General features: G+C 37.5%; 2 protein-coding genes across 3 annotated transcripts; both read right to left on the bottom strand.

Moving 5' to 3' along the window:
* Positions 1,371-18,149, bottom strand: LOC18775568 (calpain-type cysteine protease DEK1). Of its 2 annotated transcripts, none has more exons than XM_020565521.1 (31): positions 17,527-18,149; positions 16,212-16,462; positions 15,465-15,647; positions 15,213-15,348; positions 14,583-14,713; positions 14,380-14,494; positions 13,267-14,293; positions 12,991-13,101; positions 11,480-11,538; positions 11,034-11,196; positions 9,810-10,083; positions 9,533-9,683; positions 9,327-9,438; positions 9,076-9,241; positions 8,891-8,961; positions 8,680-8,771; positions 8,414-8,576; positions 8,199-8,270; positions 7,549-7,926; positions 7,348-7,463; positions 6,957-7,254; positions 5,991-6,310; positions 5,263-5,614; positions 4,813-5,133; positions 4,636-4,740; positions 4,424-4,552; positions 3,663-4,043; positions 3,427-3,564; positions 3,015-3,251; positions 2,468-2,918; positions 1,371-1,848 (listed from the first exon to the last, which is right to left on the bottom strand). In XM_020565521.1, the coding sequence occupies exons 1-30, from the start codon at positions 17,649-17,651 to the stop codon at positions 2,613-2,615; spliced, it is 6,483 nt and encodes a 2,160-aa protein (XP_020421110.1). In that variant the 5' UTR covers positions 17,652-18,149; the 3' UTR covers positions 1,371-1,848; positions 2,468-2,612. The 2 variants fall into 2 exon arrangements, with proteins under 2 accessions (XP_020421110.1, XP_007208413.1); XM_007208351.2 differs by having other exon boundaries at positions 1,371-1,865; positions 17,527-17,683.
* On the bottom strand, positions 21,169-24,905 carry LOC18775292. The gene is made up of 7 exons (XM_007205194.2): positions 24,218-24,905; positions 23,482-23,568; positions 23,132-23,383; positions 22,859-23,023; positions 22,686-22,739; positions 22,395-22,541; positions 21,169-21,953 (listed from the first exon to the last, which is right to left on the bottom strand). The coding sequence occupies exons 1-7, from the start codon at positions 24,392-24,394 to the stop codon at positions 21,576-21,578; spliced, it is 1,260 nt and encodes a 419-aa protein (XP_007205256.1). The 5' UTR covers positions 24,395-24,905; the 3' UTR covers positions 21,169-21,575.

Below are 27,601 nucleotides of genomic sequence, written 5' to 3'. Positions count from 1 at the left end.
ACTAACTCCTCATTTCTTAAGCGATCTCAATGTCATGACATCTGCTCTGGGGAGCACAAAATTTCCTGCCCTATCACGCATAATGGTGGGATCTCCAACCAAAACAGCTGCGGAGCTTAATACATGTTCAGTAATGATATATTGTAGAACAGTACACAAACCTTGAGAGTCAAGCAGGGGCGAGATAAGGCAAACCCAAAGGCTACAACGAGTAATTGCTTACACAGAGGCACCAGCAAATGGAGGAAAAAACTTCAAACTCGCTACAACACCCCAGCCCTCAGTTGCCAATGCAATCCCATTGAGCACAAGAAATGCGGCACTATCCCAAATATGAGATATAAACACACATGAATCATCAAACTAAACTGCATGCATATCAAATATCGACACTGAAACAAGGAGATAAGAAATACACAGTATTTAACAAACCTGACATTCTTTCCACAATCTGCATGAGCATCATAAACACAGACAGGGAGAACTCTCGGAGAATAAACAACAATAGGAGGTGAAAGAAGATCCTGCACCAAACATCACGTAACACAAAATCAAGTAGCTGCTGAACTAGTACAGACAAGAAGGAATCAAATATTAGTTGGAGCATCTAAATTTGATTCAAATATATTGTATTCAACTCACAATCAATGCTCTCCCAGTAATGCATGCTCATGTAAAAGAAATGCCACCCCAATCTGTTGCAATGCCAAAAGAAGCATTTTAGAGAGCTGCCTCTGCCTCTGAAATATAAAACAATCGAGGGCAAGAAAGTAGTCCTCTCTTACCGTCCAAGGTTTAACAACTACAACAATAACAGCTGATATGGCCCCAAGAAGAAGACCAACGATATAAACAACCCGAGAAAGTCTCCAATCATCATCCTTCCTGGAAAAACAAAATCCATAGCATTTTAGAGTCTCGGTGAGCATCCATTACTCCACATGGCCATTGACCATGGACAGAAACAGAATAGCGCATCTCTGTCTTGGGAGGTAGATACGACAAACATATTTTAATAGTATAGACGCGCGACTATACTGTTTAAATATTCGATTATATTTTAACATTATCGCCTCGCAGCTGCTATAGGCTTTACATATTCGATTATATTTAAAAGGTATAGCAGGGCGGCTATACCGTTTAAGTATTCTATTTAAAATTATAACTCCACGGCTATACTCTTTGAATATTCCAATATATTTAAAAAGTATCGCCGCCCGGCTATACCGTAGTACACTGCGCGCGGCTATACGTTTTAAATATTGTATTTCCTCCTCCCCATATTCGAGTGTGATTGAGTAGTAGCTGTCAGTTAAGAGTCTTTTTCCCTCTCCCATATGCATGCCAATGGTAATATATATATAACGAAATAATATAACTTGCATTACATTGGATTGAAATGAAGCTGGATAATGTAGTTCATGTTGAAATAATTAAATATTTTGTACACTTGACCCATGGTTCCAATCCAATTACATGGCACCTCAAAACTGCTACATTTGCTACCTTATATCTCCCTCGAACTAAATATTCCTATTTCTTTCCTATTTTCCTTCTCATTTACAAGATCATAACTATATTCATTCCATGCAAAACTATCAATTGTATGTACAAATACAATTACAAAAACCCCGAAGGCCCTTTTCCACGCTGGCAGACGCAAATGATATACAGAAAAGCCAACGGGGGGAACGTCTCACATCAGTGCATGTCTCTGAAAAGCACTTCTTTACTCAGTTCTTGGTCACTGCAAAGTTCATCCGACTCTTGGTGCACTGAGGTTGTACTAATCTTTGCATTTGCAGCTGTGAGTGAATCACTCAACACCATACGTGTCCTGTGCCCGCCCTGCTCAGGGTCAAGTCCTAATCAATTAGTCACCAATGTCCAATATAGATGCATTAATTACAAGAAGATATTTAATTGATAAATGCATTAACAATGCTATTTTGGTATGCCAAACAATATTATAGGGAACCGTAAGCTAGATATGCTAATCAATGTTCATTCTAGAAAATGCCTAGTAGAACATATAGGAGAATCCTAAGTTCAAATTAATGCAGGTTTACTTACAATAACACAATGGTGGAACACTTTGAAAAAGAAAGAAAAAAAGGTAAATTAATACACTGTAAATAAAGCCACAGACTACTCAGCACTAGCTTCCTAAATCCTATCTATCCACTCAGGCTTTTTTCGAAGAAGTGGCCTTTTCTTTTAAACACCTCAAGCAAAAGAGTTTCGGCATATTACAACGTAAGTTAGTGCTACACATTTGCGGTCAGTGAAGTTTGTATGCATTAATATACAATCATTTAACGCAAATTTACACCATCCATATAGGAAAATTATAAATAACCGATTTCCCCTACCAATACCATAATCCCCATTCACGAGAATAGGAAAGGAAAACATATACGGAAGAGGATTGACTACTGCATATAACTAGAAACAGACAGAAACTCACCTTGTCATCTTGTTTTCTAATTTGTGGTCACTGCAACCTGCCAGCAGACATACCAGTCCCTGTTCAGCCCAAGCGATTCAACATTTTTGCATATGTGCACTCAGACCAAAGGAGAAAAGAACAACTGAAGAGCCACCACGGCATACTACAAGGCTTCCAAGGTTATTGATGCTTTTGTGAAAACAGAAAGAACAAATGGTGCTTCTTCCCCCGGGTGTATAGTTGTAGGTACTATTGTGTAACCTTTTGGATCTGGATCCAAAACCATTTCACAAGATATTTCTCGAGAATTGACATAATCTGTCCCACCAACTGATTCATGTAGGTATATATTGTAAGCAGCACGACGGCCTCGAGTTTTAAGTATCCTCATCCCAATGTAGAACATCATTGAATCATGACTGGATTGATAGTTTCTAAAACCAGCAACTGTTCTTGAGAAGCTCACGCCCTAAGCATAGACCATGTGATAAAAAAAGTAAATGAAATCCATTAATAAAAGATAGATAGTTGTGCATATATATATAGGGTCCAATTTTAAAGATACCTGTGTCAATGTAATGAATACATGAATTGGAAGTGCAGCATCTGGTCCAGTGGCCCTCAATCGGAACTGTGGATTTTGATGCCATGTTTCATAATCTTGGCAGCCACCAGCACTATAACCCCGCCATTGACCATGGACAGAATAGCGCATCTCTGGCGGGTAGATACGACAAACATATATTGATCGAAAATGAATTTGAAAGTCTTGCCAGGACATCCAGAATATGCCATCCTTTGACTGTTGAGAGAGAATTATGAAAAACAAAGTCAGGACACACCGATTAGATTTAATTGAATGGCAATAAATAGGCCATCCACGGTGTAATGAATCTGAGGTGGTCACTACTCCACCAAAATTTTTGGAAAGGTAGATTCACATGTATGATGTTGGAAAGTGAAATATAGAACACAACCTGAGGAACATGCTTCAGCTTGTGCTTCATCCTATCTGTCCATTCCGGCGATGAGTCAGACCAAGGGCCATTCCACTCAACTTCATTTGCCCATGGATTCCGAATCTGAATAAGCTTGTAACCATCCACCTCTCTCACCTGGGTTACAAAATTTAACAAGTGTGACCACCTTAAGCCAAGTTTCATTTGCTTCATATAATAAGGCATGACTAAGACAAGGTGGCATTCCAACGCACCTGCAATAATGAGTAGGCATGACCTTGCACAATGCCACTTGAGGAAACATGTACATCTGAACCTGATGGACTGCCAGCACCAAGAAGAAACCCCTCTTGTTTGAAGCGCAGCAATTGAGACCATAGTCGACCACTTGCAAGATCAATTTGGGCCTGAGCACTCCTCATGTCAATCTCCTCACCAGCACCTCCAGTAAGGTCTACCAGAGCATCTTGGACAAGCCCACCTTCCAATGCTTCATAGGAGCCATGCAATTTAGCATATGCCTTCTCCAATAAAGAGACCCATAGCTCGTTACCTTTCCTACTAGTAGCAAATGCTGGTTTCCCCGGCGATTCACATGGAATCCAATCATCAACAACAACAGGAACCCACTCACCCTAAAGAAAGGTCAGGAACAAGCTTTAGCATGCTACTAATAAAGATAGCCAAAAGGAAATTAGTATTTTTCCACAGAAAAAACAGAAATCCAAAATATAAGAATAACAAAAAAGACAAATACAGTGTACCAGAAGTCCACTTAAGAGTTCACTCAAACTCAACAGATACCACAAACAAGGCCCCAACAATTCCGCACACTAGTAAAGAATTGTGTCACTATCCTAGTTAAACATTAAGCAACATCACCGTCACCGCAGCCTAAAGTGAAGAATTTGAGAGAATCTACACCAGGCTAGAAATGGATTTGACAGACAATTCAAGCCAGATTTGTAAATGATCTCCTATATTGAATGATCTTTTTGTTGAAATTATAAGTCACCTGAATACAGAAGCGAACAGTGTAGATTCCTTCCTCATTATACTCTGGAGTAATAATCACTTCCGATATTCGTGAAACCTCCGTCAGAACAGCAACGGCACTCAAAAACCAGCAATCACCCAGTCGACCCTATTCAGAATGCAAAACCAATTAGGGATAATGCTGTGCAAAATAATCATAAATATAACTGCCATCTTGGCAAAGGGCCCAACCTGACAAACATCAGAAGGATTGGCAGTGCCAGAAAATAAGCACGGATGAGCATCCAGCCGGCTATCTTTTACAATTTCAGCAGGCCTCACCCATTCAGAGACAACCTAAATTCGAAAATCCAGTAAATTTTAGGATATTTAAAACCATAGTTAAAAAAGGTTACCAGAAAAACATACCTGCAACTTTAATGGGGGATTTTCTGGATCTACAAATAATGACTGATCATTTGGAGGAAACTCCTGATCCGTAAAATGTATTTCTCCCCTAGCAGAGAGGGCTTCTTTGACTGCCAATTCAACTGAAAGCATTCGTTGATTGATTTCCTCTCGTGTTTCCATCCTAGGTTTCCGAAACCTCCTGGCAAATGAATCCACATCAACCAGCACTCCATCACGTTCTGACCTTCGTTTCCTCCCACTAGAATACTGCCCATCCCAATCAACATCATCCCTGTCATATAGATCCACATCTGCAGGATCACTATCCCATTCATCAACCTAGCAAAGAAAAAAACGAGGATCAGTTTGATAGAAACCTAATATCAGAAACTACAGTAAATTACACTACTTGAAATTCCAACATGGACTGATACAAAATAATATATTAAAACGAAGAAAAGCACATACTCTAGAAGGTGAATCTGCCCACTGCCAATTATCTTCAGGAAAATCTATCATGTTAGAATCAGTTGAGCCAATAGCTGAATGAAGAGCAGCAATATCATCTTCAGTTAAGCACCTTCCCCATAGGAACACATCCATAATATGCATCTTAGACTCAGCCCCTTCACTGTCTGACCTCCCAAATGCATCCATATCAGTAGGTGGTCTAACGCCAACCCAAACTTCTGTTCCTTGTTCCCAAATAGTATTACCCACATGCAATGGTAAACCGGTCTGGTAGCCATCAAAACCACCATCCAGATAACAAGTTGCCTCACCTAAATCAGCATCAATTGTCATTGTTACCAAATGCCACCTGAAAAGCAAGTACAGATTCCAGTGAGATTCAGCAGCCATCAACAAAAAAGTATACATGGTTGAAAAATCCTTTTTGTTACAAGAAACTGGAAATTTATTAAAGAAAGAAAAAAGGGCGCAAAACAACAAGGGCAAGAGATACATCAGGGGAAAAAACAGAAAATCAAGAACAGCCAAAGAGAATAAAAAAAAGACCAGATAATTATAAAAATAAAAACAGAACCCACCTCACAACAAACATAAGTGAAAATAAATAAATTAAAGAAACCAAATAGGCCCAAAGCAAATAGAAGGTAACAGAGAACTGCCAAGACGTCTCCAAGAATCAGGACAAGTATCAACAATTTTGTTTAGAAAAAGGACAAGGCCCAAACCTTCCATCTGCAATACTAGTTGCACTAATACTCCACTCCTTTGCAACAGTAGTTTGTCTATCACCTTTAGTAATCAATCTAAGCCCAACTTGTCCAGCTTCAATACCTTGCTCAGAACCTGCTACCAATATTTCCCAGCAAATTTGCTTTTGAAACTCAGTGCCAAATAGGCAAACAGGCCCAGATACAGGTTGAATCATCACTGCGACAGAAAAGCTAATCTTCTGACTTTGACAGATGGTGGGATCAATCTGGCCACAGTGTCTGCCACTTGTTGTTGGCTCATCATCTAGAACACATACAGCACCAGAAATTCCCGTCTGCCAATAACATTAACCATAGTTTGTGTAATTAGGTTGGTTGACTAGTTATATAAACAACCTAGACCTCCATGGATATATCAAGAAAAGGTAAAGTACAAACTAAACGGACACATATAGACAGAGTAACAAATAACAGGTTGGTATTAGATAAAATAAAACACAAAGCAACAGCACAAGGTATTTAAATATTTTATTGGATCTATTGAACCCATGAGATAAATTGATTACATGGTTTGACCACTTAAAATCAAAAGGACTTGACCTATGCCATCTATACAGTATATCAAACACTCACTCTCTATTCGTTTCCAAGTTGACTCCCTCACTCGTGGATTCCAACTCAAAAGTATAACATCATATTCGAAAGGACTACAATCTAGAAATATTCCCATATCCAGGCAACAACAAGACCAAGTACCACAACAGAGAAAACATGTCTCATATCATTAAGTTAGGATGGCGATGTCTCATCATCCCCGCAAGGAAAGAGATGTGGATGCTATTAACACTAAAATATTTTAATAAATGTCAGAAAACATGTGAGATTGAAAGCGTAAGAGCAACAGAGAAGTTTTATCCTACTTTTTAATGTGAAAGGAAATGATGGTGCATACTTGAAACAGTTTGACATAATATACAACACCTGAAGTGCTCGACGAGCCAACTGAGCTGTGCGTATCCGACGTGCAATGCTTGAAACTCTCTCTCGAGCAAAAGAATCATCAAGAACCGAATCACCTCCTACTGCACGCACTGCAGCTGCCATAGCTGCTGCTTCCCTGCTGCCAGCATTAGGAATTGAGGAAATCAAAGAAGCCTCTATCTCTTTCCACTTGCGTTCTTCCTTCTCTAGGAGAGCCTTTCTTCTCTCTTTTCCTTTCCCCTCTTCTTCACGTCTTTGCATTAAGAGTTCCTCTTCCATCTCTTTTTCTCTTATATAACTACAAAAATAAAGATACTACAACAATTAGAAACTGGGGGAGAATTTCAATAATCACATAAAGAAAGACCCAAATGTAAGAATAGGAATCTACCTCTCTTGAATAATCTCAAACTGCCTGCGGTCCTCTGGCATCCATTTTTTTATTTTCTTGGCACTTAGATCTGCAAACCCTATGCTATCAAGAAAGAGTCTCAAGCGTACCTCATCCTAGCACAGCACAAAAACAATGCTATCATCGTCCACAATAAAACAAATACATCATGGATTGCAAGCAGCAACAGTAAAAATTTACCTGTACTCGCTCAGCCTTGGCAGTCAAACCAAGCAAAAGAAGAAGATAACCACCAAATTTATCCCACATATACACCCATTCAGTATCAATCGCCTCTTCCAAAGCCAATATTCGTGCATGAGCACACATCTCTCTTCTGTGATCAACATCATTAGTTGGTTCATGGCGGAAAGTCCTTCCATATCTCTTTCTGCAGAAGAATGAGCCTGCAACTAACTCCTCATTTCTTAGGCGATCTCTCAATTTCATGACATCCGCTCTGGGGAGCACAAAATTTCCTGCCCTATCACGCATAACGGTGGGATCTCCAACCAAAAGAGCAGCGGAGCTGGCAGACCTCTGTGGAGCAGAATAAGTTCCAGATAAAGCATTTCTGGTCTGCATGGTTAAGAGAATAACTCCACGTTATATACAAATACAACATTTTCCTAATCAAACAAGAATGAAAATTCATCTTTGGAGATCAATGAACACAAGTCAACATGTTAAAAGTTTGTGCAAGTGAGTATAAAGGTATATTATTGTAGAATAATATGTAGTATTATTCACCACAGCTTATTCAGACCCAAAATACTTGTGTGTGCTTGAGTGTAAATAGGGAAAATTGAAGGACAATGTTGCAAAACAGATCATAACATTATTATACCGACCTTGGTGGCAGATCTAGCAATAGCTTGAACAACAGTTTCTTTACTAAGAAAGTGCACTGCATCTTCCATCATCTGGACATAAAAATGAACATCTAATCAGACAAAAGAGCACATGAGAGAAACAGATAGAGATAGGATAGAATATAGAAATACGTCTTCCTGTAAGGATCTTAATACATCTTCAGTAATGATATATTGTAGAACAGTACACAAACCTTGAGAGTCAAGCAGGGGCGAGAGAAAGCAAACCCAAAGGCTACAACAAGAGTAATTGCTGACACAGAGGCACCAGCAAATGGTGGAAAAATTTTCAAACTCGCAACAACGCCCCAGCCCTCAGTTGCCAATGCAATCCCATAAAGCACAAGAAATGCCGCACTATTATGGAATACAAATCACAAACACATGTCAAACTAAACTGCATGCATATCAAATATCGAACTGAAACAAGGAGATAAGAAATACACAGTATTTAACAAACCTGACATTCTTTCCACAATCTGCATGAGCATCATAAACATAGACAGGGAGAACTCTCGGAGAATAAACAACAATAGGAGGTGAAAGAAGAACCTGCACCAAACATCATGTAACACAAAATCAAGAAGCTGCAGAACTAGTATAGACAAGAACGCACCAAATATTAGTTTGAGCATCTAAAATTTGATTCAAATATATTGTATTCAACTCACAGTCAATGCTCTCCCAGCCAGAAGAAACAAGAATAAAAAATAACCAACAGAAGCACCAACAAATGGTTTATCTGAAAAAAGAAAATAAATGTAACAAGGTTAGTAGCTAGAAAGACTTTCTGCAATATATAACTACTAAACTAATAGTGATGCAACTAATAAGAGCTGAGCTAAATTGTTTTCACCTTCAAACCATCCAACAAGAAACGCTGCCAATGCCAAAAGAAAAGCAAGGAAACAAACAAAGAACATCTGGGTCCTTGTCAAATAGAAATTGTTTGAGGCCCAATGATGGATAGCACCAATAGCTAGTACAATCATGAGAAGAACTAAAAGAAATGCCACCCCAATCTGTTGCAATACCAAAAGAAGCATGTTAGAGAGCTGCCTCTAAAATATTAGAACAATCGAGGGCAAGAAAGTAGTCCTCTCTTACCGTCCAAGGTTTAACTACAACAATAACAGCTGATATGGCCCCAAGAAGAAGAAGAAGACCAATGGTAACAAAGATATAAACACCCCGAGAAAGTCTCCAATCATCATCCTTCCTGGAAAAACAAAATCCATAGAATTTCAGAATCTTGGTGAGCATCCATTACTCCACATAGCTCAAATTACTAAGGAGCAGTATGTTTCACTCACCATTTATGTAACCCAGAGCAAAGAGACAGCAATGCAGGACTGCAAATTAAAGGAAGTAAAGCAGCAAGGAAGTCACCACTTGTTGGAACTTGGTCATCTCTAGATTTCACAACCTCCATGTAGGATGCACCACAAAATGTCACAAGCACAACTACAAAAACAGGATAATTTTTAAAAAAATACTTGAAGAAGATAATTATGAAAGACTTTGAGTACCAACGATGTCCCAATAGGTAAATAAAAGACTCCTTAAAGAAAGAAAATCTATACAAATTACCTGTGAATATCCCGACACACACAGCAGAAGACAGGGAGAACCGGTATGTTGCAAACCATGAAACGATCGGCAGTATACCAGTAACCATCAAAGCAATGGCAGAAGCCATAGCCCATCCAATGTACACAGATGACGCATAAGGAGAGGTAAAGCTTTTCTGTTCACCAGTCCATCCTTTGTATCCTAAGTCATCCAAGGGCTTTGCAGATACTATCGCACCAAGAGCTAACACAGATGCAGCAAACAATGTTGTACTTAAGACAAGAATTACACCCTGAAAAAGCACAAGATGTAATCAGAATTACCCAAAATTTGAGGTCAACAACAAATTCTGGTTAAGGGTGAAAAAGTGAAAATAAAAGGTAGTATAATAGCTACTATGAAGTCAGACACCTCCAGGGAAAATAACAGCCAAACCATGAGTGCCCGAAATCTTTGACACTACAGCTATATACATGCCATTTTAGCTATTACAACAAGAATGCAAAAGGCAAAGGCTAACAAAACAAAATATATACTCAGTATTTCAGACCTCATTTCGTACACATACATAGGGAAATGCCATTTCTAGAACTAAAATCGTTGTTTCCAAAGCAACTTACCACCCTCGCATGCAGAAGGTACGACCATTATGCAAATATAATGAATCGCCTTTTTTTTTCAAAACAAAGAGGAAACTTATTAGTTAATCACAAAACAGTGGACATAGAGCCTGCCTCACCTCATCAATACAAAAAGACTAGTTAGAAGAACAAATTCTTTCACTTTACGAATATAATCCATTGCCTAAAGATACTAAAGTCAAATCAAACTTCCAGTATTGGACTTTCCTTTGTTACTATCATTCAAAACTAAAGTCAAATCAAACTTCCAGTATCTGGTCTACTGTAATCCATATGCTCAAATACAGTAAATGTACAATGCACTGCAGTCAAGTTATTACAAAAGCAATTTTTTTTGTATTAAAGACATAAATGAAAAGGATCACATCAGCTTTGTCAATATGTCTGAATCCATCCACATGCATAACCATCCAATGACAGAATCCTAAAATTCAAGATTAAGTAGTGAGATGTAAGCCACAACAAATGTCCATATGTGGTGGTCATATCATGCAGTTGTGCTAGAAGCCTAGAACCCATTAAGAGCTTATTCAAAACATAACAAGTTTTGCAGTGCTTAGGTGCTCTTATAAAACATGGTGTGAATTCATTTAGTACAAACCTCTTTTGTTCCACGGATTTGATGGTTCCCTGCAGGACCTGCACATTGTAATTGAGGAACCCAAAACTGGTAGCCATTACGGATCCATATAGGAATGGCAACAGAAAGGCATGCCACCATGAATGGGACAGTCAAGGACAATCCAAGAAGAACTGATGATTTGCTGCAAACGGAAAAAGATATAGCATAAATACAATAGGTCATTCTTATGTAAAATGTAACAAGAATCAAAATTTTAACTGTAATTATTTGTTAAGAAGAAAATCTTGGAGAAAAAAATTGGGAAAGCAACCAGATATAATTCTTTAATATATAGAGGTCAAGAAAAAGAAATCAAAAGATATTTAAAAACTACATCTTGGTTAGACTTTAGAAACAGTTGACAAAAGAAGAATGACAAATGACAAAAGAAGAATTTAATTTTAAAATAAGTCAAAAGAGCATACCTCAAGAAGGAAAGCAACAATCCAACAGAAGTGCTGAGCAGCCAAGCAACAAAACCATACTGAAAAAACATGACACGTCCGTAAAAAGATAACATAAGCAACAATAGAATGAGAAGCACCCATAGTGCACAGGAAAAAACATACATTTAGGTTCAGTATACATCAATGGCAAAGAACAGTGAGGCTGATGTGGCAATTTTTCGTTAATAAAAGAATTACCAAAATGGTAGTTGAACGTGAGCCAAAAGCACAAGAGAGCTTCCTAAATATCCTCCAGCTGACATTCAACATAATGCAAGTAGCTATTCATAAAGATAGGCTTACCATATCTTGATACATATTGGTGTTTCACCAACAAGGTATCCAGAGGCTAGCAAAGTTCTTTTTTTTATTTATGGAAACGAGAGACTTTATAGAAAGAAAGGAAGAGTACTAGGAAACCTGGACAAGAAATCCATCTAGCATAACTGACGATGATCAAAGAGAAAAAGGTTACTTGACAATCATCTCCCTCATCAAACTTTCTTCTTCCCCTATCATTTTTCCTTTCTTTCCCTCACTGTTTTCTCTGCGAGTTCCACTGGTGCTACATCACTAATCCTCCTCTATCTTTTAATCTCTGCACAATATCCCAACTCAATAAAAGATCCTCCCTTCATCATTCCCCTCCCAAAGGAAATCTCTCAAATTTTCTAACCTCCTAGCCACCTTCCCAATCGAAAAATGGCATGTAATAGGTAGGAATGCTATTCAAGACCTACTGAATCAAGATAAGTCTTCCCTCTGGGAAACAACCTTTCTTTTGGCTGTCCAACCTCTCACTCTTTCCAACACCATATCCCAAAAATATGGAGAAAACAAATTACCCCCTAAAGGAAGACCCAAATAATTCAAAAACCATCCTCCTCTCTCACAACCCAGCTCCCTAGCTAGGGACATCGCTTTCCCATCTTACCTAAACATTAACGTGCACCAGGCTCTTAGACATGTTTGTCTGCAAACATGAGACTAGCTCAAAGAGGTGAACAATCTTAAAAAGATTATAATGGATATCCTTTTCCATAAAAGTGGAGAAAGTGTGTCATCTACAAATTGTACGTGAGACACTTATGTATTCCTCCCCACTACAAACAAAGCCCTCACCTGAGCTGCAATCTCTAGCTTTCATCAGCATTGTAACAAAAATAGTGAAAACGCTCATTTGCAGTCAAACGGGTCCAATGTAAGTACCCCACCCAAAGGACATTTTCCTACCAATCATATAGTCCAATTCATCCCTACACCACAGACATCTACACAATTACGATTACACTAAACATGTTTGTTTCGCAAATGTAAACTTCTACCATGTCAATCGATCATGAAGACTTGAAGCAATGGCACATCAACTATTCTATTCAATCCGAAACCAAATCACAAATCCAAATTCAGTGTGGGGAAAGAAGGGGATGAAATGACAAGAAAAACTTTTTAATATAATAAAACAGTACAGCTTATTATGTAGTAAATACCTTGCGGGGTTTTGAGGTCATGGTCATTTCTTCTGCTTTAAGTGATTGGAGGAAAGCCATGATTGAACAGACAACAGGAGATAACAGCAGCACAGCAAAGCCAAATTCAAACTACATACAAAAAATATTACACTTTATGCTTGACCAGGAATAATGTAACACCAACAAAATTAAATTTAAATTTTCATCTCTAATCATCAATATCAAGATTATTTAAATAACAAACAAGTTCCAACCAATAAATAATAACGTGAAGTTAGAAGAGCCCTTTCTCACCTGTTGATGTGTGGCATTTATTATTTTAATTGTCTTTGGACGAAAAATTGCCACAGCAATTGTTTCTAGGATGAAAACAAAGCTAAAGAGAACCCATGCTCGTTCTGGGGTACCTACTACATGATGTAAAAGAAGTCTAGATAATTGAAGCCATTTTTCAAGCCCATGAAGCCTCAGTTCTTCTGACAAAGAGATTTGATTGGGTAAAGCATTATCAACACTATTTGAGTCAACTATGGTGATATCTGTATTGTCACGATGATCTCTATCAGCATCCAAACTACTTCTTTGAAGTAATGCCAGAATAGTTGGATCCAAGCTCTTCTCTTTCAACATCATAGCAAAGTTAGGATCCAATCCTTTATCCTGCAATAGATTAACCAGTTCAAGATCACCTTGTCTTGCCCTCTTCTTTAACATAGATGTAATCCTAGGGTCATTCAACCTTTCTTGCAATGCAAAAGCTAAATTCAAATCTAAAGTTTGTTGATTCGCAGAATTTGATGCGCTAGATTCACAACCTTGGCTTTCAAGACCACTACTAGAACAAACTGCCAATGTGTTATTGTGATCAAAATTTTTGTCAGTACAGGAGGTTCCCACTTCAGGCTCTTGGATCACTGAACGACAAGAACTGCTACGCAATGCTAAACTTGGCCTTCCACTATCTATGCTCTTATCACTATTAATCCCCTCATGAGAACTTGCAGTTCGTAACAGAACATTAGTCCAGTTATTAGCATCAACTGTGCACTGTGCTGTGCTCCTGTTACTTGCTTCAACAACATTACCAAGGCAACCAACTTCAACACTACTACTGCGTTTCATGCTTGAGCCACAACCGTCAGATGAGCTTGAGGAACTGTTTTGTTCTTTTTTGCGAAATCCCTCTCTCAAGCGAATCACAGTGCTCTGCAAGGCATCTCTCCTTGCAGCCAATGGGTTCGTTACAGATAAATGGCGAGAAACAGAAGCTCCCAATAAAACAGAGGCTACAACTGCATAACTAATGCAGTGGCCCAAATACCTGACAAAATATGGGAATTTTTGTGACAACTAAGAGAAACCAAAAAGCAGTGGCATTACAAATAATAGCCAAATAAATGCACAAACCAGTAATGGACACCAAAGCAAATGAGAAAGATCCGAGATGTGCCAGCAACAAATAACGCTGCAACACGACTTTGAAGGAGTTGGAACCCATACAAGCATGCGCCCATGTTCCAATCTGTAGCATTATGGATGTGCCAAGTTAAATGCATCAATTAGAAAGCATGCAAATAAACAAACCGACAAAACATAGTGGTTTAGTTTACCAAGAATGATGACAGCAGATGATGTAATGGCCCCAAGCCAGCGTGACTCCTTCGCAGTGAGACCATATAAGATTGAGTACACAAGAAGAACCACAAGTGAGCCAAGGTAAAGAAGCCCAAGATGTGAAGCCCTACATACACATAATATAATCAGAAAATGAAAATAATAATTCGACAAAATTCTGGGTAAGTTTAAGACCAGATGTAAGTACGCACTGCCAATAGTAAGTATAAATATCATAAAACCCAAGACCGATCGGAACTTGAACAAACCGCACCCTATCCAACTAAGGGACGGACAAAACCTGAACAAAGTCCGAAACTTTTAATAAGATAAGTAACAATTTTATAAGGATTATCTAGACTATTTATTGCCTCTGACACAGATCTGTTCAACATCCCTCTTTTATCTGAAATAATACTCTATTTCAGCAAGTTTTTTTTCTGAGTGGACAATAAAAGGCTGTGAATATGGCAACACTGTTCACATACAAGCATCTATTAGTAAAGAGAAGGAAAGGGGAAAAGAACTACAATAACTTCAAACATGGACTAGTAACTCCAAATCAATAACAGTAAAATACATCCAGCAATAACTGATGAAATAAAACATGAACATTAAGGGGCTACCTGCTAGATTGTCGAGGATACAACTCATTAGGGTCTGGTGGTTCTGGTAAACAGGCCACAGGGCCCACTTCTATACAATCAGAATAAGCAAATTTGTATGCCTTCCTCACATACTCATCGACGTCTAAGCCATTCCCTGCACATATTGATGGCAGAAATTACAAATTATTTCTTTATTGAGATCTTTAAATTGAGAAGCATAATGCATTCAAGGGAAACCATACTAAACAGGATAGGATTTGCAAAGTGTACCATTAAACACCATTCTACAAATAAAGAGCATGTTGATTGCCAAGGCAATTGCTGATACACCAAAAAAGAAACCCGAAGGCGAATACCGCTGAGAAGCTTTCGAACCAGCTGTAACATATACAGCACAAAGTTCGTATGCACAGAGAAGGGCAACAGCCAGAAGAAGAAGAATAGCAACAGCCCCTGTAGAAGAAAAATTATAAAACCAAACCCAAAAAAAAAAACTTATTTTAAGAACATATATACAAAAAGTGAAAGCTCATCTTATAAAAATTAAAAAACATAATGATCAATGGAACTAGGTCACCAACATGACCTTCCAAATATGTGGAAAAAAAATTCCACATGTATACACTGGACCCATTTATTACCCATCATCAATTTCTCGTCACAATTTGTATTCATTTAGCAACAACTTTTTTGCCAGCTATTTCTTTAATCATTTACACTTTAGCGGATTAACAGGGAGCCAAGGACCAGATTTTGCCCAAGCTCTAATAGCATGTTAGCAGCTCAGCCAAAAATATGTTCATGCCCAAGCTCTAATAGCATGTTAGCAACTCATATACCCATCATCAACTCATCAATCATACCATGCCCAAGGTATTACCTTACATGGCTTCATTCTTCATTCTCTTTATCTTAAAACCATCAGGTTTTACTATCTATTCGTAAAGATGAAGCAGTCACACAAGGAAAAAGAAAGATGATTTGTCAACTAAAAGGAGAGCTCCAGGAAATACATACTTGAACTCTGCCATTGTGTTCGCCACCAAAGCATGATTGAATAGAAAGCCAATAGAAGAGCAGTACCAGCCATTATTACAGCCAGACCAATTATATGTCGATCCAATATTATAACCAACCAGCTTCCCCATATGATCAGTACTAGAACTGGAGAAATGACAAGTATCCATGCGGAGAGAGACAGGAAACCACATACTATATCCAACTGAGGTCCATGGAAGATATCTGGCCATTTCCTGGCAAAGATCCAACTGAAAAGACAAATGGAGATGACAGTATTACATTTGGAGTTAAGTACATCAAAAAATCATTATTAATTTAAGGACATGCTGGCTTCTAAAGAAACTATGTTATGTTTACATCTTCAGGAATACAAGGGGTCATACCAGAAAGTGACCTACTCATGACTCTTATTTAGTAATAAGATTAGAAGAAATGCTCAATAACTGCACAAATGTATATCAACACAAGAAACGCTTATAGAAACAGGGGCGCGTGCGCGCAGAAGAAATGGATGAAGATCAGCATCCATGCATACACAATTAAAAAGCAGGGTACGTCCAAATAGAGAATGATATCAGTCGGCAAAAGGAAACTATTTTGACAACCATATGTCCAATAATAACTAATACTAAAGTGGCCTACTGAAAAGCTTTCCTATGAAGTTAATAAAATCCTGATCCTTATCCCCTTAAATCTCCCAACAGTACATGTTTATATTAACGGACGAAAATAAATTTACGCAGGTCTCACCAGCATGATTTACTGTCATCTTTAGTTACCAAATAGAAACCTAAACAAGAGTATAAAGACTAAAATTAAAACGTATCTTTTTCAGTATGATAAAGAGACTTCAAGGGGAAGTCGATAACGAAAAACCACAAATTTGTGGATCTCCTAGATTTCACTAATGAAATTCTCCACTTTGTACCCATATGTCTCCAAGTTTTACAACTTTTGGCACTTTCAAGCCACCAAGTTAGTCATGTGTTCTTAAAAGCCAGTTAGTAATTCGCATGTTCTTAAGGAAACTCTTCAGGAAACAGGATTTTCCAATGCCCTGTCAATGCTGCCTTTCTCAATTTCTGAAACCAAAACAACAACAAAAATCCCAAAATCGCATACTGAATGCAGCCCTTAGCCTGTGTTTACCAGTGTGCAATCATGAAACTTTTAACTATCTAAAGTTTAATTCCCTATATTAACAAGTACATTAATGCAACCCTAAATTAAAACAATGTATTTAATTTATCTTTAGTGTTGGCAAAGATGGTAACAAAAAATTTCAAAAATTTTGAAAATTATATGAGATTACCTATAGATCCTCCACGGCCTCCAATTCACAAGCCATAGTATAGAAAATGAAGCTGAACCCAAAACCGAGAAAAGGGTCCCTGAAATCACGCATGCCAGCAGCACGTGACGCTCATCTCCTTCCATGGCTTCCTCTCCCACCTACGCAACACATGCATCCAAACCCATTTCCCAAATTCCAACTAAGAAAGAACCAACACTGAACAAAATTCAGTAAAAAATCAAATTTCCTAAATGCGTCCCGCACCCAGTAGGCTGCAATGGCAGTAGCATGACGGTGAATTCAGGGAAAATGGGTCATTTTGCAGATGGACTTTGTAGTCTAAGACTAGGGTTTGGAGCTGAAATTGGAGCTGGGCATGGGATGGAAGTGAGGGGGAGCTGAAGATGAGTGAAAGCCAAGGTTTTTGAGTCAACAAGAGCAGGAAGAAGATGATAGGAAATTAGGGTTCGTTTTGGTTAAAAGATTTTTGGTTTTGCCTTTCTTTGGGTTTCTCTCAGATTGTTCACAGAGAAGGAGGGAGAAAGAGTAAAGATTAAAAACCCTACTGAGATATCTTTGTGTGAACTGTGAAGTGAAAAAAGGGAGCTTTTTTTAGAGAGAGAAGGAGACAAGAGATAAAATAAAATTTTTAAAATCATTTTGAAGAAAAAAGTGAGGAGAGTGGCTATAAAATAACAGCTATCCCTGTGGCCTTTGGGGAAATTACATCCACACTTGCACCATGCGCGTGTAGGTCACGCTCCAATTGTGTGAGAGGAGAGGTTTTGTTGAGGGTACTTGGTAGGCATCTATTGGGAGGTGGTTTTAGCTTTTACTTTGGTATGAGAGTGGGAGTGGAATATTTATACGTGAATGTGTATGAATTTCTCACCATTGTTCAGACAAGAAAATAAAGTAGTATTTCAATAATTTTACCACCAAAAAAAAAAAAACAAAAGAGGGCTACCTTTAATATTTTTAATAATTTAAGAGTCAAGATTGTTGCCACGCCCAGGGGAGTGATTTCTTGAATTAGTAGGTACAGAATAATGTCTTCCCACTAGAGTATTTGTTTAATTAGGTAAAGAATTAGGAAGGTGGGTTTTTTTATTTTTTATTCTTATACAATTGACTTGTAGCCAAATTGGTCTTTGACAGAGCAAACTTTGTCTTCAGCAGTTTTAGCAGTAGTTGTGGGAATGAGGTGTCTTGCTTGGTATCAATGGTATGCTACGTCAAATCAAAATGTTAGCCCAAACTGTGAGCTGAGCTGCACAATTTCCTTGCTGCTGCAAAGATGGGTTAATTCAACAGCTACAAAAGGAGCTTTACTATTAATAAAGAGAGGGATTTTCACTAATCTGAGTCTACACTCTCTGTCTGGAGATCATAGCTCATAGTGCAGCAACAATGATCTCCCCTGCTGCTGCCAAGTTGGAAGCGAAACAAGCAAAGTTTAGCTTAACAATCTTCTTTGTGGTTGCAACTTGCAAGGACTATCTATAAGCTGGTTGGAGCATAAACACTTTTTTTTCTTCTGTTTTTGCCATTTTAGAATTGCCAACTTCAACTACTTAACAAAGATATGGGCTTCGGCATTGAACATCAAAAAACAATTATGTGGGCTCTGTTTTCGGCTTGCATATAAGTGTAGTAGTTACACGTTGCAAGTATTTTCTTCGTTTGTTTCAGAAGTCGTTTGCGCACCCAAAACCCATTCTGTTAAAATGACATGACATGTTGAGCAATGCGGGCTTCAGAAGTGGTTTGGCCCAAAGCTGGTCCTAAACTTCGATAAGCACATACATTATATTATACACACACATTACAAAATAATTATATAAGGAGGACCTTATATATGGCCCTAAGGTGCGGCTTCATCTCTTAATTATAGGATTAAATTAATTAGTATGATCTAACGGTTAAGAAATATGACCTCACCTAAGTACTATATATAAGGCATCCAAAAGGAAAAATGAAGACAAGAGACACATGTCCAATATGATTTCATCCAATTTTCTTTCATAGTAAGTGGCTTCATCTAGGTAGTCTGTATGCCGAAAAACTTTAGCCACTCTCTCTTTTTGTGAGTCCCAAAAGAAAAACTCCACATATGGGGAGGAGGAAGAAATGTCGTTGCCCTCCTCCCCTCCTCTCTACTCACCTTTTTCTTTTGGGCTAGTGAATAAGTCCACTAGGACGTTTTGAATAAGAAGCTCTTTTGTGATGGTGATTTTTTGTCATACTCATATTGAAGTTTCCCATCACTCCTTTTATGCGTTCTCAAACAAATAATTCTCTCAAAACCTACTCTCAAACACTGCTCATGTTCTCTAAATTTGGGTCTACATCGTCTTTGATGGAGGTTGTTGCAAATCACTCAATTGTTCTTTGTCAAGGTAGTTGTTTTCATTTATTTGTTCGCTCTTATGCATATGTAGATCACTAAAAATCATGCTTTTCCCATATTTGTTACATATATGATAGTGCGTGTGGCCACGACAACGCTTCTTTAGTTGTTGGTGGTAAGGTTCAGGGTTTAGGCTCATGAGTTGCTTTAGGGTTTTAGTTAGGTTGGGTAAGTGGGCTTTGTATAACTAGTGCGGCTTTTGTCCGTTCAAATTTTGTTTTTAACATGTTAGTTTTGGATTGGTATTTTAGATGTCATGTTGATGTCTTTAATTGTATTGTTGAAGTTTATCTAATGAAATTTACCTTTTGATAAATAAAAAAATTAAATAATTAGCTTATCTCTTGATTTGAATCTCACATTCCAAATGGAGCCTCACAAGATTTTTGATTGAAGAAGCTCCTCTTTGAATCTCTCTCTCTCTCTCTCTCACCTTATTTTTTTCATAACATTTATTTAGTGGCATATGAATAACATAAAATAAAAAAATCAAAGTTTTGTAGAGCACTGTACAACAAACAGAAAATTGTAATCCATAGATAGGATCAGAAAGCCATATGCCAAGTTCAATACAAACAAAGATGATGTTAAGAATTAGCTTCTCCCAGTCCCACCACCACAATATTAAGTCCTCACTGTTCAAAACCAGGAACCCGGTGGTAGGTAACATTTTGCTTCTAACATAACATTACAAGTAAGTTAGTTGGCTGAAAAAGACTCGAACGAACCTGTCCATACATTTATGGTCGTGTAAAAATGCATTTAGCTTTAGACACCCTTTTAGTTTTAGTCAAGGACAAGAAGGAATCTCAGTTGGAATGGAAGATGAACATTTACGTTTAGAATGAAATAAAGAAAGAACCTTGAATGGATTTCCAAAGAGGACCGCATTATTTATTTGTTAAATGCTAAAAAGAAGAAAGGAAAAAGGAAATGGGTGTTCTTTCTTGGTGGGGGTGGGGGTGGGGGTGCAAGAGAAGTGTCTCTGTGACTCTGGTGGGGCATCTAATCTAATCTTATAACAAAAGGTGATAGATGCACCACATAAGCCTATGAAATATAAATTTAAATATTGGACTGTCATCCACTCACATGCAAAATCTCATCCGCAACAACCTTTCTCTTCAAACAGCATATTCTCCACGGCACCACCCGCCCACCCCACCCAAAACAAGTCGGCAAAAAATAGCAGGAAAGGAAGGAAGAACAAACAAGAAAAAATTTAAAAGATAAAAGTGAGCATTTCAACGCAAACAGAAGCAGAATCTGCAAATATTATATATAGCGTCCAGTGTTTTGCTTTGCTCAAAAGATTAGGACCCGAAACGAAACTCATTCATTTCATTCACTTAACAAGCCACTCCAAGAGAGGAGTATACAAACAAAAGAGAAAACAATAAAAAGACCTCGTTTCTTTAGGCTTTTGAGAAACTTGGCCACCTTCACATATCCACTTACATGGAGATTCTTCTTTTACTAAAAAACAAAGAGTCAAAACTTCCCACTACAGAAAGGGTCACATGTACTACTACTGCTACTTGCCCAACCTAAGAGTGAAAAAGGGTATACAAAGGAGAAGAAAAGGTATTGCACTAAGATTGAATGATACATAGGAAAAGTAGAGGGAGGGAGGGTGAAATAGGTTTTCTTTTTTACTTCATGGGCAATTTGGGTTTTTACCTGGGCCTCCATAGTAAAAGTAATGCCCCCAATCCCCATTGCTGCCAGTTTGAACATCATAACAGTTTGACTGCTCAGTGAAGGTGCCCAACCCTTTGGGGGCCTTGAGATTATTGGAGCTATCAACAACTTGAATATTCCTGAAATAACTTGCCTTCCCAAATCCCTCCTCAGGGAAACGTCCACTCCCCATTTGAGTAGAGGTGTGCTGCCCTTCAGGCTCTGAATTTACAACTTCACCTCCCCACTCAATCATGGAAGCACTGTCAGCCAAGTATGAGAAGAGGAAAGAAGGCCAATAACCCAACACATAGTCATTGCCAAACTGCATCCACCAATGCCCCTCTTTTGGATCCTACAAAACACAAATAAAGTTTTACCAAGTGAATAAAGAATAGTAAATAAAAGTAATTAATGTATCTACTCCTGTATTTAAAGGGTCTCCCATGGCTTAAGCAAAACAACTGAGTGACAAGACAATGCTCTTTATCTTATCTTTCCCGTGAGAAGAATGCAGATGCAGTAAAAGGTAAATACAAGTTTGGAACTTGTCAATGTCTGCACAGTGATGGGAATCAGTGATCAAAAGGAAACGCCAAAGGATTCAATACATCCAAACCGCAATGATTTTCTGACCCCCAACCCTCAAAAATTGCAAATGTGAGGATATATATTTTTTCATCCATCCTCACATGCCTCCTTTAGCAGATTATTATTAGCTCCATTTCTTCTCTTTTGGTTTTCTTTTACCTCATACTATTATGTGGTCTGATCCAAAATTGGCTTTGGCTTTTACCTTCCAGACGAGTATACTGATATCATATTGGGATCCTCGAAGGCCAGACACAGGAGAGATGCTTGCACCCATTGCTATCTCACTGTTGATTTGAATAAAGCCTGAGCAGAGGAGGTTGTAGCAACCAGTGGCTTGATATGCATCACTCTGCAATATAATCATAGAGAGGAAGCATGCAAGGAAAACATATTAGCATCAAAATGGGGAAAAACCAATGAGATAAGCGAAGAAGACTAGAGAAACAAAATGCAAACCCAAAAAGTATGAGAAATTGATGATTTAGAAACTTACAGTCCAGTAGGTAAACAGTCTTGTGTTGTTGTCACCGTAGAGATCTGGGCTGACCTGTTGCAGCGCACAAACATGAATCAAGATCAATAATTCATGTCTAAAACGAAAATAAATAACTCGGTAAATTTGGGCAACATTATTGTTGGCCTTGATTAAGATATAAATTATAATACCTGCCAACCAGCTTCAATGCTGTTCAGATCTTCACCAAAAGACCCTCCTAATATCCACAGCTGAGACAAGCTGAACTCATTAGGTTGTTGTATCTTGGGTTCCCAGACATTTATGGTTGCTTTTGCTCCATAATATTTATCTCCATTGACATAAACTATTGCATGCTAATCACCACAAAAGAATGAGATCAGTTAAACAAAATTCAGAAAGCTAATAGAAAATGTTTAAAGAAGACAGACACTTGTTTTCTTTCATTGCAAACAAAAGTTTACCTGATGACCACTCTCATTGGTAAGATCAGGATCTGCTGACTTTGGTATGGATCTCTGCTTCTTCCTTCCATATGCTTTGACTGAGGTTGCTCTCAGAATATCATCCTTCCTTGTTCTCCGAACGGGTATAGTATCTTCAGGGCACCTACCATTCGCATGCCATAGCTGGGCTTGTGGGTTTGATCTTTCTTTTGTTTTTTCAGCTACCTTGTTCTCATTAAATAACCCTTCTGGGTGGTAGTTAGGCCTCATCTGATAAACCAAACAGACCCCAGTAAAGTTAGATTCCAGGCATAAAATAAAAGGAAAAAATTGTCGACAACAAAGATGCATGGTTGAGGAAAATGGACCTGGATTTTGTGGTCTTTGAGGTAAGGATGATCGAAAGCAGGTTGCTGAGTGATATGAACGCAGTCTATTATGTCCCCGTCTGGGCTCTGATATCCATCAAAAATCAGAAGAGTAGCATGTTAGATCTTAAAACAAAAGCAGTGCACATCTATGATGACAGAGAAACTTTCTAAGGCTGAGAAAACTAAATTAAAGCAAAGTAGTCAGTTGCATTTATGTTATGCCTGCTCAGTGAAACAATGTTTGGTGATAACAAATGAGGCCTAATTTTACAATATTGCTTCAGTTTTTTCTTTTCATTTTGCTGGTTTTCTTCAACTCCTTTTAAAAGGAAATCATTGTAGAGTGAGAGGAAAGAGGAAACGATAAGGAAATCATTGCTTTGTTTTTTTAAAAAATTAATACCAAGCTTCCGCAATAAAAAAATAGTGAAAATCCTAGAACCAGAGTGAAGCACAGAAGAAACCCATTTGCATTTACACCCCCATTTGGTTACTGAGAAAACGATGAATAAACACCTTCTCAGAATTAAACACATCAACATTTATACCAAATGCAACAAACAACAGAAAAAATATTTTTTTTCTTCACTTTCTTCCACTTTCCCAGCAATCTAACAGAGGGAGAACAACAAAAGCAAGAAAGCCCCTTTTTATTTTAAATCAAACGCACCGCAAGAAAGTTGAATGAGGAAAGAATAATGTAAAGTAAAAGAGAAAGAGAGAAAAACGAAACCTTGATGCTTTTCACGGCGGGCTTGTTCAAGCGGTTGAGGTGCTTCTGGACATCAAGCTTCTGCCTTGAGGAATCAGTCAATCTCGCAGCACAAGACAGAGAGATCAAGCTCCATACGCAAAGAGCCAGAGCTAAAGCTCTCCTTGACCTCCCTCCGCTTAACTGAGCAAAACCCATTTGGTAAACCCACCAAAACAAAATACCCAAAATACTAAAAAAAAAAAACAGAGCTTTCTCTCTTTCTCACTCTCACAGTGCTACACTACACACAGACCCAGTAGTGTAGGTTAGAGCTCAAGCACACTGATCATCACCAACCACACAAGACCTCTACCTCTCTCTCTCCCTCTCTCTCTCTCAAAAACCCAAATGAAGCAAGCAGACTTTGCCGGGTGAGGTGGTTCTGCTTGAACTTCAACACAAAAATCCAATAAAACTGCTCACCCCTTTCTCTCTCTTTTCTCTCACAAAAGAACCAACTTTGGCACTTTGTCGTTTTCTCTCTCTACTTTCACATTTAAAGAACTGCACATTTCTTCCTTTCTTGTCATTTTCCCTCTACTTTTCTTACATTAACAATGCCCCTCACTTTCTCTCTCTCAAATTAACTCACTCTTTCTCGCTCTACTTTCTTTCAATTTTTAGGCTTTTTGCACGAGCACGATGGGGGCTAAACGACTAACAACCAAAGATGAAAAGAAAATGAAATTTAAGGATCAATACAATAAAAATAAATTAAAGAAATTAGATTAAATACAGTAAATAATATATCTAACTTGAATAAGAAGTAAAAGAACAACCCTATAACAATAACCACCTAAAATAATCTATCAAACGAGCTCGGATAGGGGAATGTAAAGCAAAGGAATGAGACCTAAGGACCAACCAGTCATACTAAGATAAATAAACCTAAAACTTGAGACATAGAACTTTGTTTGAGATCCTACTTTGATCCAGCGATATTGCGTATGAGTTTTTGATAGATAAAAAAAAGGCGTTGCATATGAGTGATCTTTTTTTATTTGCATAATACTTATTCGCGACTATATTCAAGCATTCAATATAATTATTATAATAAATTATTTAAGATTTTGTTGATTTATATATACTATTAAATTTTTCATTCACATGCTTGAAATTACATCGACAAACGATACTAAATATGTAATTCGAAAGTGATAAAATTGTAAAGAAAATAATAAAAAATTTGTTTCTAAGTGGGTTATTGGTAATGAAGGCTGAAAAAGAAAATATTGAATTTAAACTCATACATTTATTTCTGGATTTGAGTTCTCAAAGGCTTAAAATCTATCGTGTTTAATTAATAAGAAGAAAAAAAAAACTAAATTTAGGTGTGTAATTTTGACAAAATAATACATGAGATTATTTTAAGGAAAAGGTCACCCCACAGACAACGGCATGGTTTGTCGTTTGGGAAGGCTGCTATTTGGGAGGTCCACGAAACATCTTTCCAGTTTCTCATTTTACCCTTTCTCATTCAAAAATGGGCCCACATCACATTTACCAAAATGCCCACTTTGTTATACTAACTGATACTTTTATCGTTCTGCTTAAAAGATACAACAAAAAGATAGAAGTTAAAAAGGATTTGTAGTTCAAGCGGTTAAGAATAGATGTTTATACACTCGAGATCATGTTATGTGTTTGAATCTCTTCTTTCCTAATATCATTTTTATTAAAAATAAAATAAAAAAACACAAAAAAGCCCCTTCCCCTCCAAGTAGTTTGTGTAGCCAATCTATGAGCATTTTTATATGGCTGGTAATGACTCATGAGAATCGAGACAGTTGGCGCTTGGCCTATCATTTGAATTGTTGATTTCATATTTGGAAATTGGAATCGAATGAGTTTAATTTGGTGTGTTAGTGGGGTCCGAAATAATTGCATATTTTTTAAACTCAATTTAATGGAATCCGATGTAAATTTGCTTATATTGGAGCTACGACAGAACCCAAACTTCTCCAACCAAAAATAAATAAAAATAAATTTTTTTTTTAAAAAAAAAAAGACTTATTGTGGAGCTATCGAGGGATATAGCGAATCGTTTACAGCGTGGCGTTTCATCCACGATCATGTTTTTTTGTTATTCCTGGACAAAGATTCTTATGTTCCAATCTCATTGTGCATTCTTTTTCTAATGCCACTACAATTTTTATTACCTTTTTTTAAACAAGCAATGGCAGTGACTTAATTAGGATAAATATATTAATTAGGATACTGGGTGGGGAACAATGGTCCAGTACAATAACTATTTAATATGTTAAACGATGGAAAGGCACAATTTCCCAAACCATTAAAAGCTGACATTGCTTAATTAAACTTTAGTGGACTACATTAGAAAAATAAATAAAAATTGAGACTGATTATAATTTGTGAGTAATTCATATTTCTGTATATAAGCGATAATTCAAATAGTCTAATTTACGGAAAGATGAATAATTTAAATTGAGAGCCAAATGACATACTCACTGCCTTGATCAGCAAACCCTTCCGTAATTCACATTGTATTTCAACATATGATATGAAAGAGTGATTGTGTATGTATTTAAATTATGACCAATTTTAATGTAATGATTCTGTGAATTACAAGCAATAGCATGTGTTTTATTTATAGATCCAAACTCCAATTAATGATTGATTGATGAGTGAGTGAGTGCAATCTGGGCAAGTTTTGCAGTTCACACACATGACAATTATTGTCATCTCATACACAACACAAAATAAATAAATAAATAAGAAAGATGGTGGTTTCTCTGCTATCTGCTTGCTATGCCATTGCCACAATCCTTCTTCCTTTCTAACTTTTTCTTCAGTCCACCACTATATCTATGGTCATGGATCAACCTTTATTTAAAAAGCTTTGCACTTTTATTCATGAGTTTAATATTGTTTATTTTTGTTCTATTTTTTAAAGGCAAGGTTATTAATAATATTTAAAAAAAATTATAAAAAAAAAAATTCTAGTGACAGAGATAATCTGACAATGTAGCAGAATATTGCATGAGGAGAGGAGATGAGAGGAGAGGGGCCATGACAATGAGTTTTGAACCTGCACTCTGCATTGTGGCAAATGTGGAAGGATTCAAGGGCCTCCTCCAACTCAACACCACCACTCTGCATTTGCATTATAAAAATTCAAACTTAATTTAAGTTAAACTTAAGCGATGGTAGTTTAAGTCATTTCTTCTGACATTGGTCTTCTCAGAATCCCAATAAAATCAGCTCCTTCATAATTACCAAAGCAAAGCGCATTGCCTCAAAGGGACCGCTCGCTGTTATTTTCGCTTAACGCCGTTAATTCCCTCACCTGCCTAGTACCACAGTGACTATCCCATCACCAATTTATTCGTAGATTTTTTTATT

Source organism: Prunus persica, chromosome G6, assembly GCF_000346465.2.
Source record: "Prunus persica cultivar Lovell chromosome G6, Prunus_persica_NCBIv2, whole genome shotgun sequence".
NCBI classification, from domain to species: domain Eukaryota; kingdom Viridiplantae; phylum Streptophyta; class Magnoliopsida; order Rosales; family Rosaceae; genus Prunus; species Prunus persica.
Note: the sequence above shows the minus strand (reverse complement) of the source record. Positions and strands in the feature narration are given on the sequence as shown.

Excerpts from the sequence above, each read along its gene's own strand:
- LOC18775568 (XM_020565521.1), bottom strand. The coding sequence starts at position 17,651 with ATGGAAGGAGATGAGCGTCACGTGCTGCTGGCATGCGTGATTTCAGGG. Across the intron at positions 15,349-15,464 it reads TTGTAGAATGGTGTTTAATG|GGAATGGCTTAGACGTCGAT; the intron begins GTACACTTTGCA and ends CAATATGTGCAG. Across the intron at positions 3,252-3,426 it reads AGCTGAAGCATGTTCCTCAG|TCAAAGGATGGCATATTCTG; the intron begins GTTGTGTTCTAT and ends CTCTCTCAACAG.
- LOC18775292 (XM_007205194.2), bottom strand. The coding sequence starts at position 24,394 with ATGGGTTTTGCTCAGTTAAGCGGAGGGAGGTCAAGGAGAGCTTTAGCT. Across the intron at positions 23,384-23,481 it reads TCAAAGACCACAAAATCCAG|ATGAGGCCTAACTACCACCC; the intron begins GTCCATTTTCCT and ends TTGGTTTATCAG. Across the intron at positions 23,024-23,131 it reads CCAATGAGAGTGGTCATCAG|CATGCAATAGTTTATGTCAA; the intron begins GTAAACTTTTGT and ends TGTGGTGATTAG.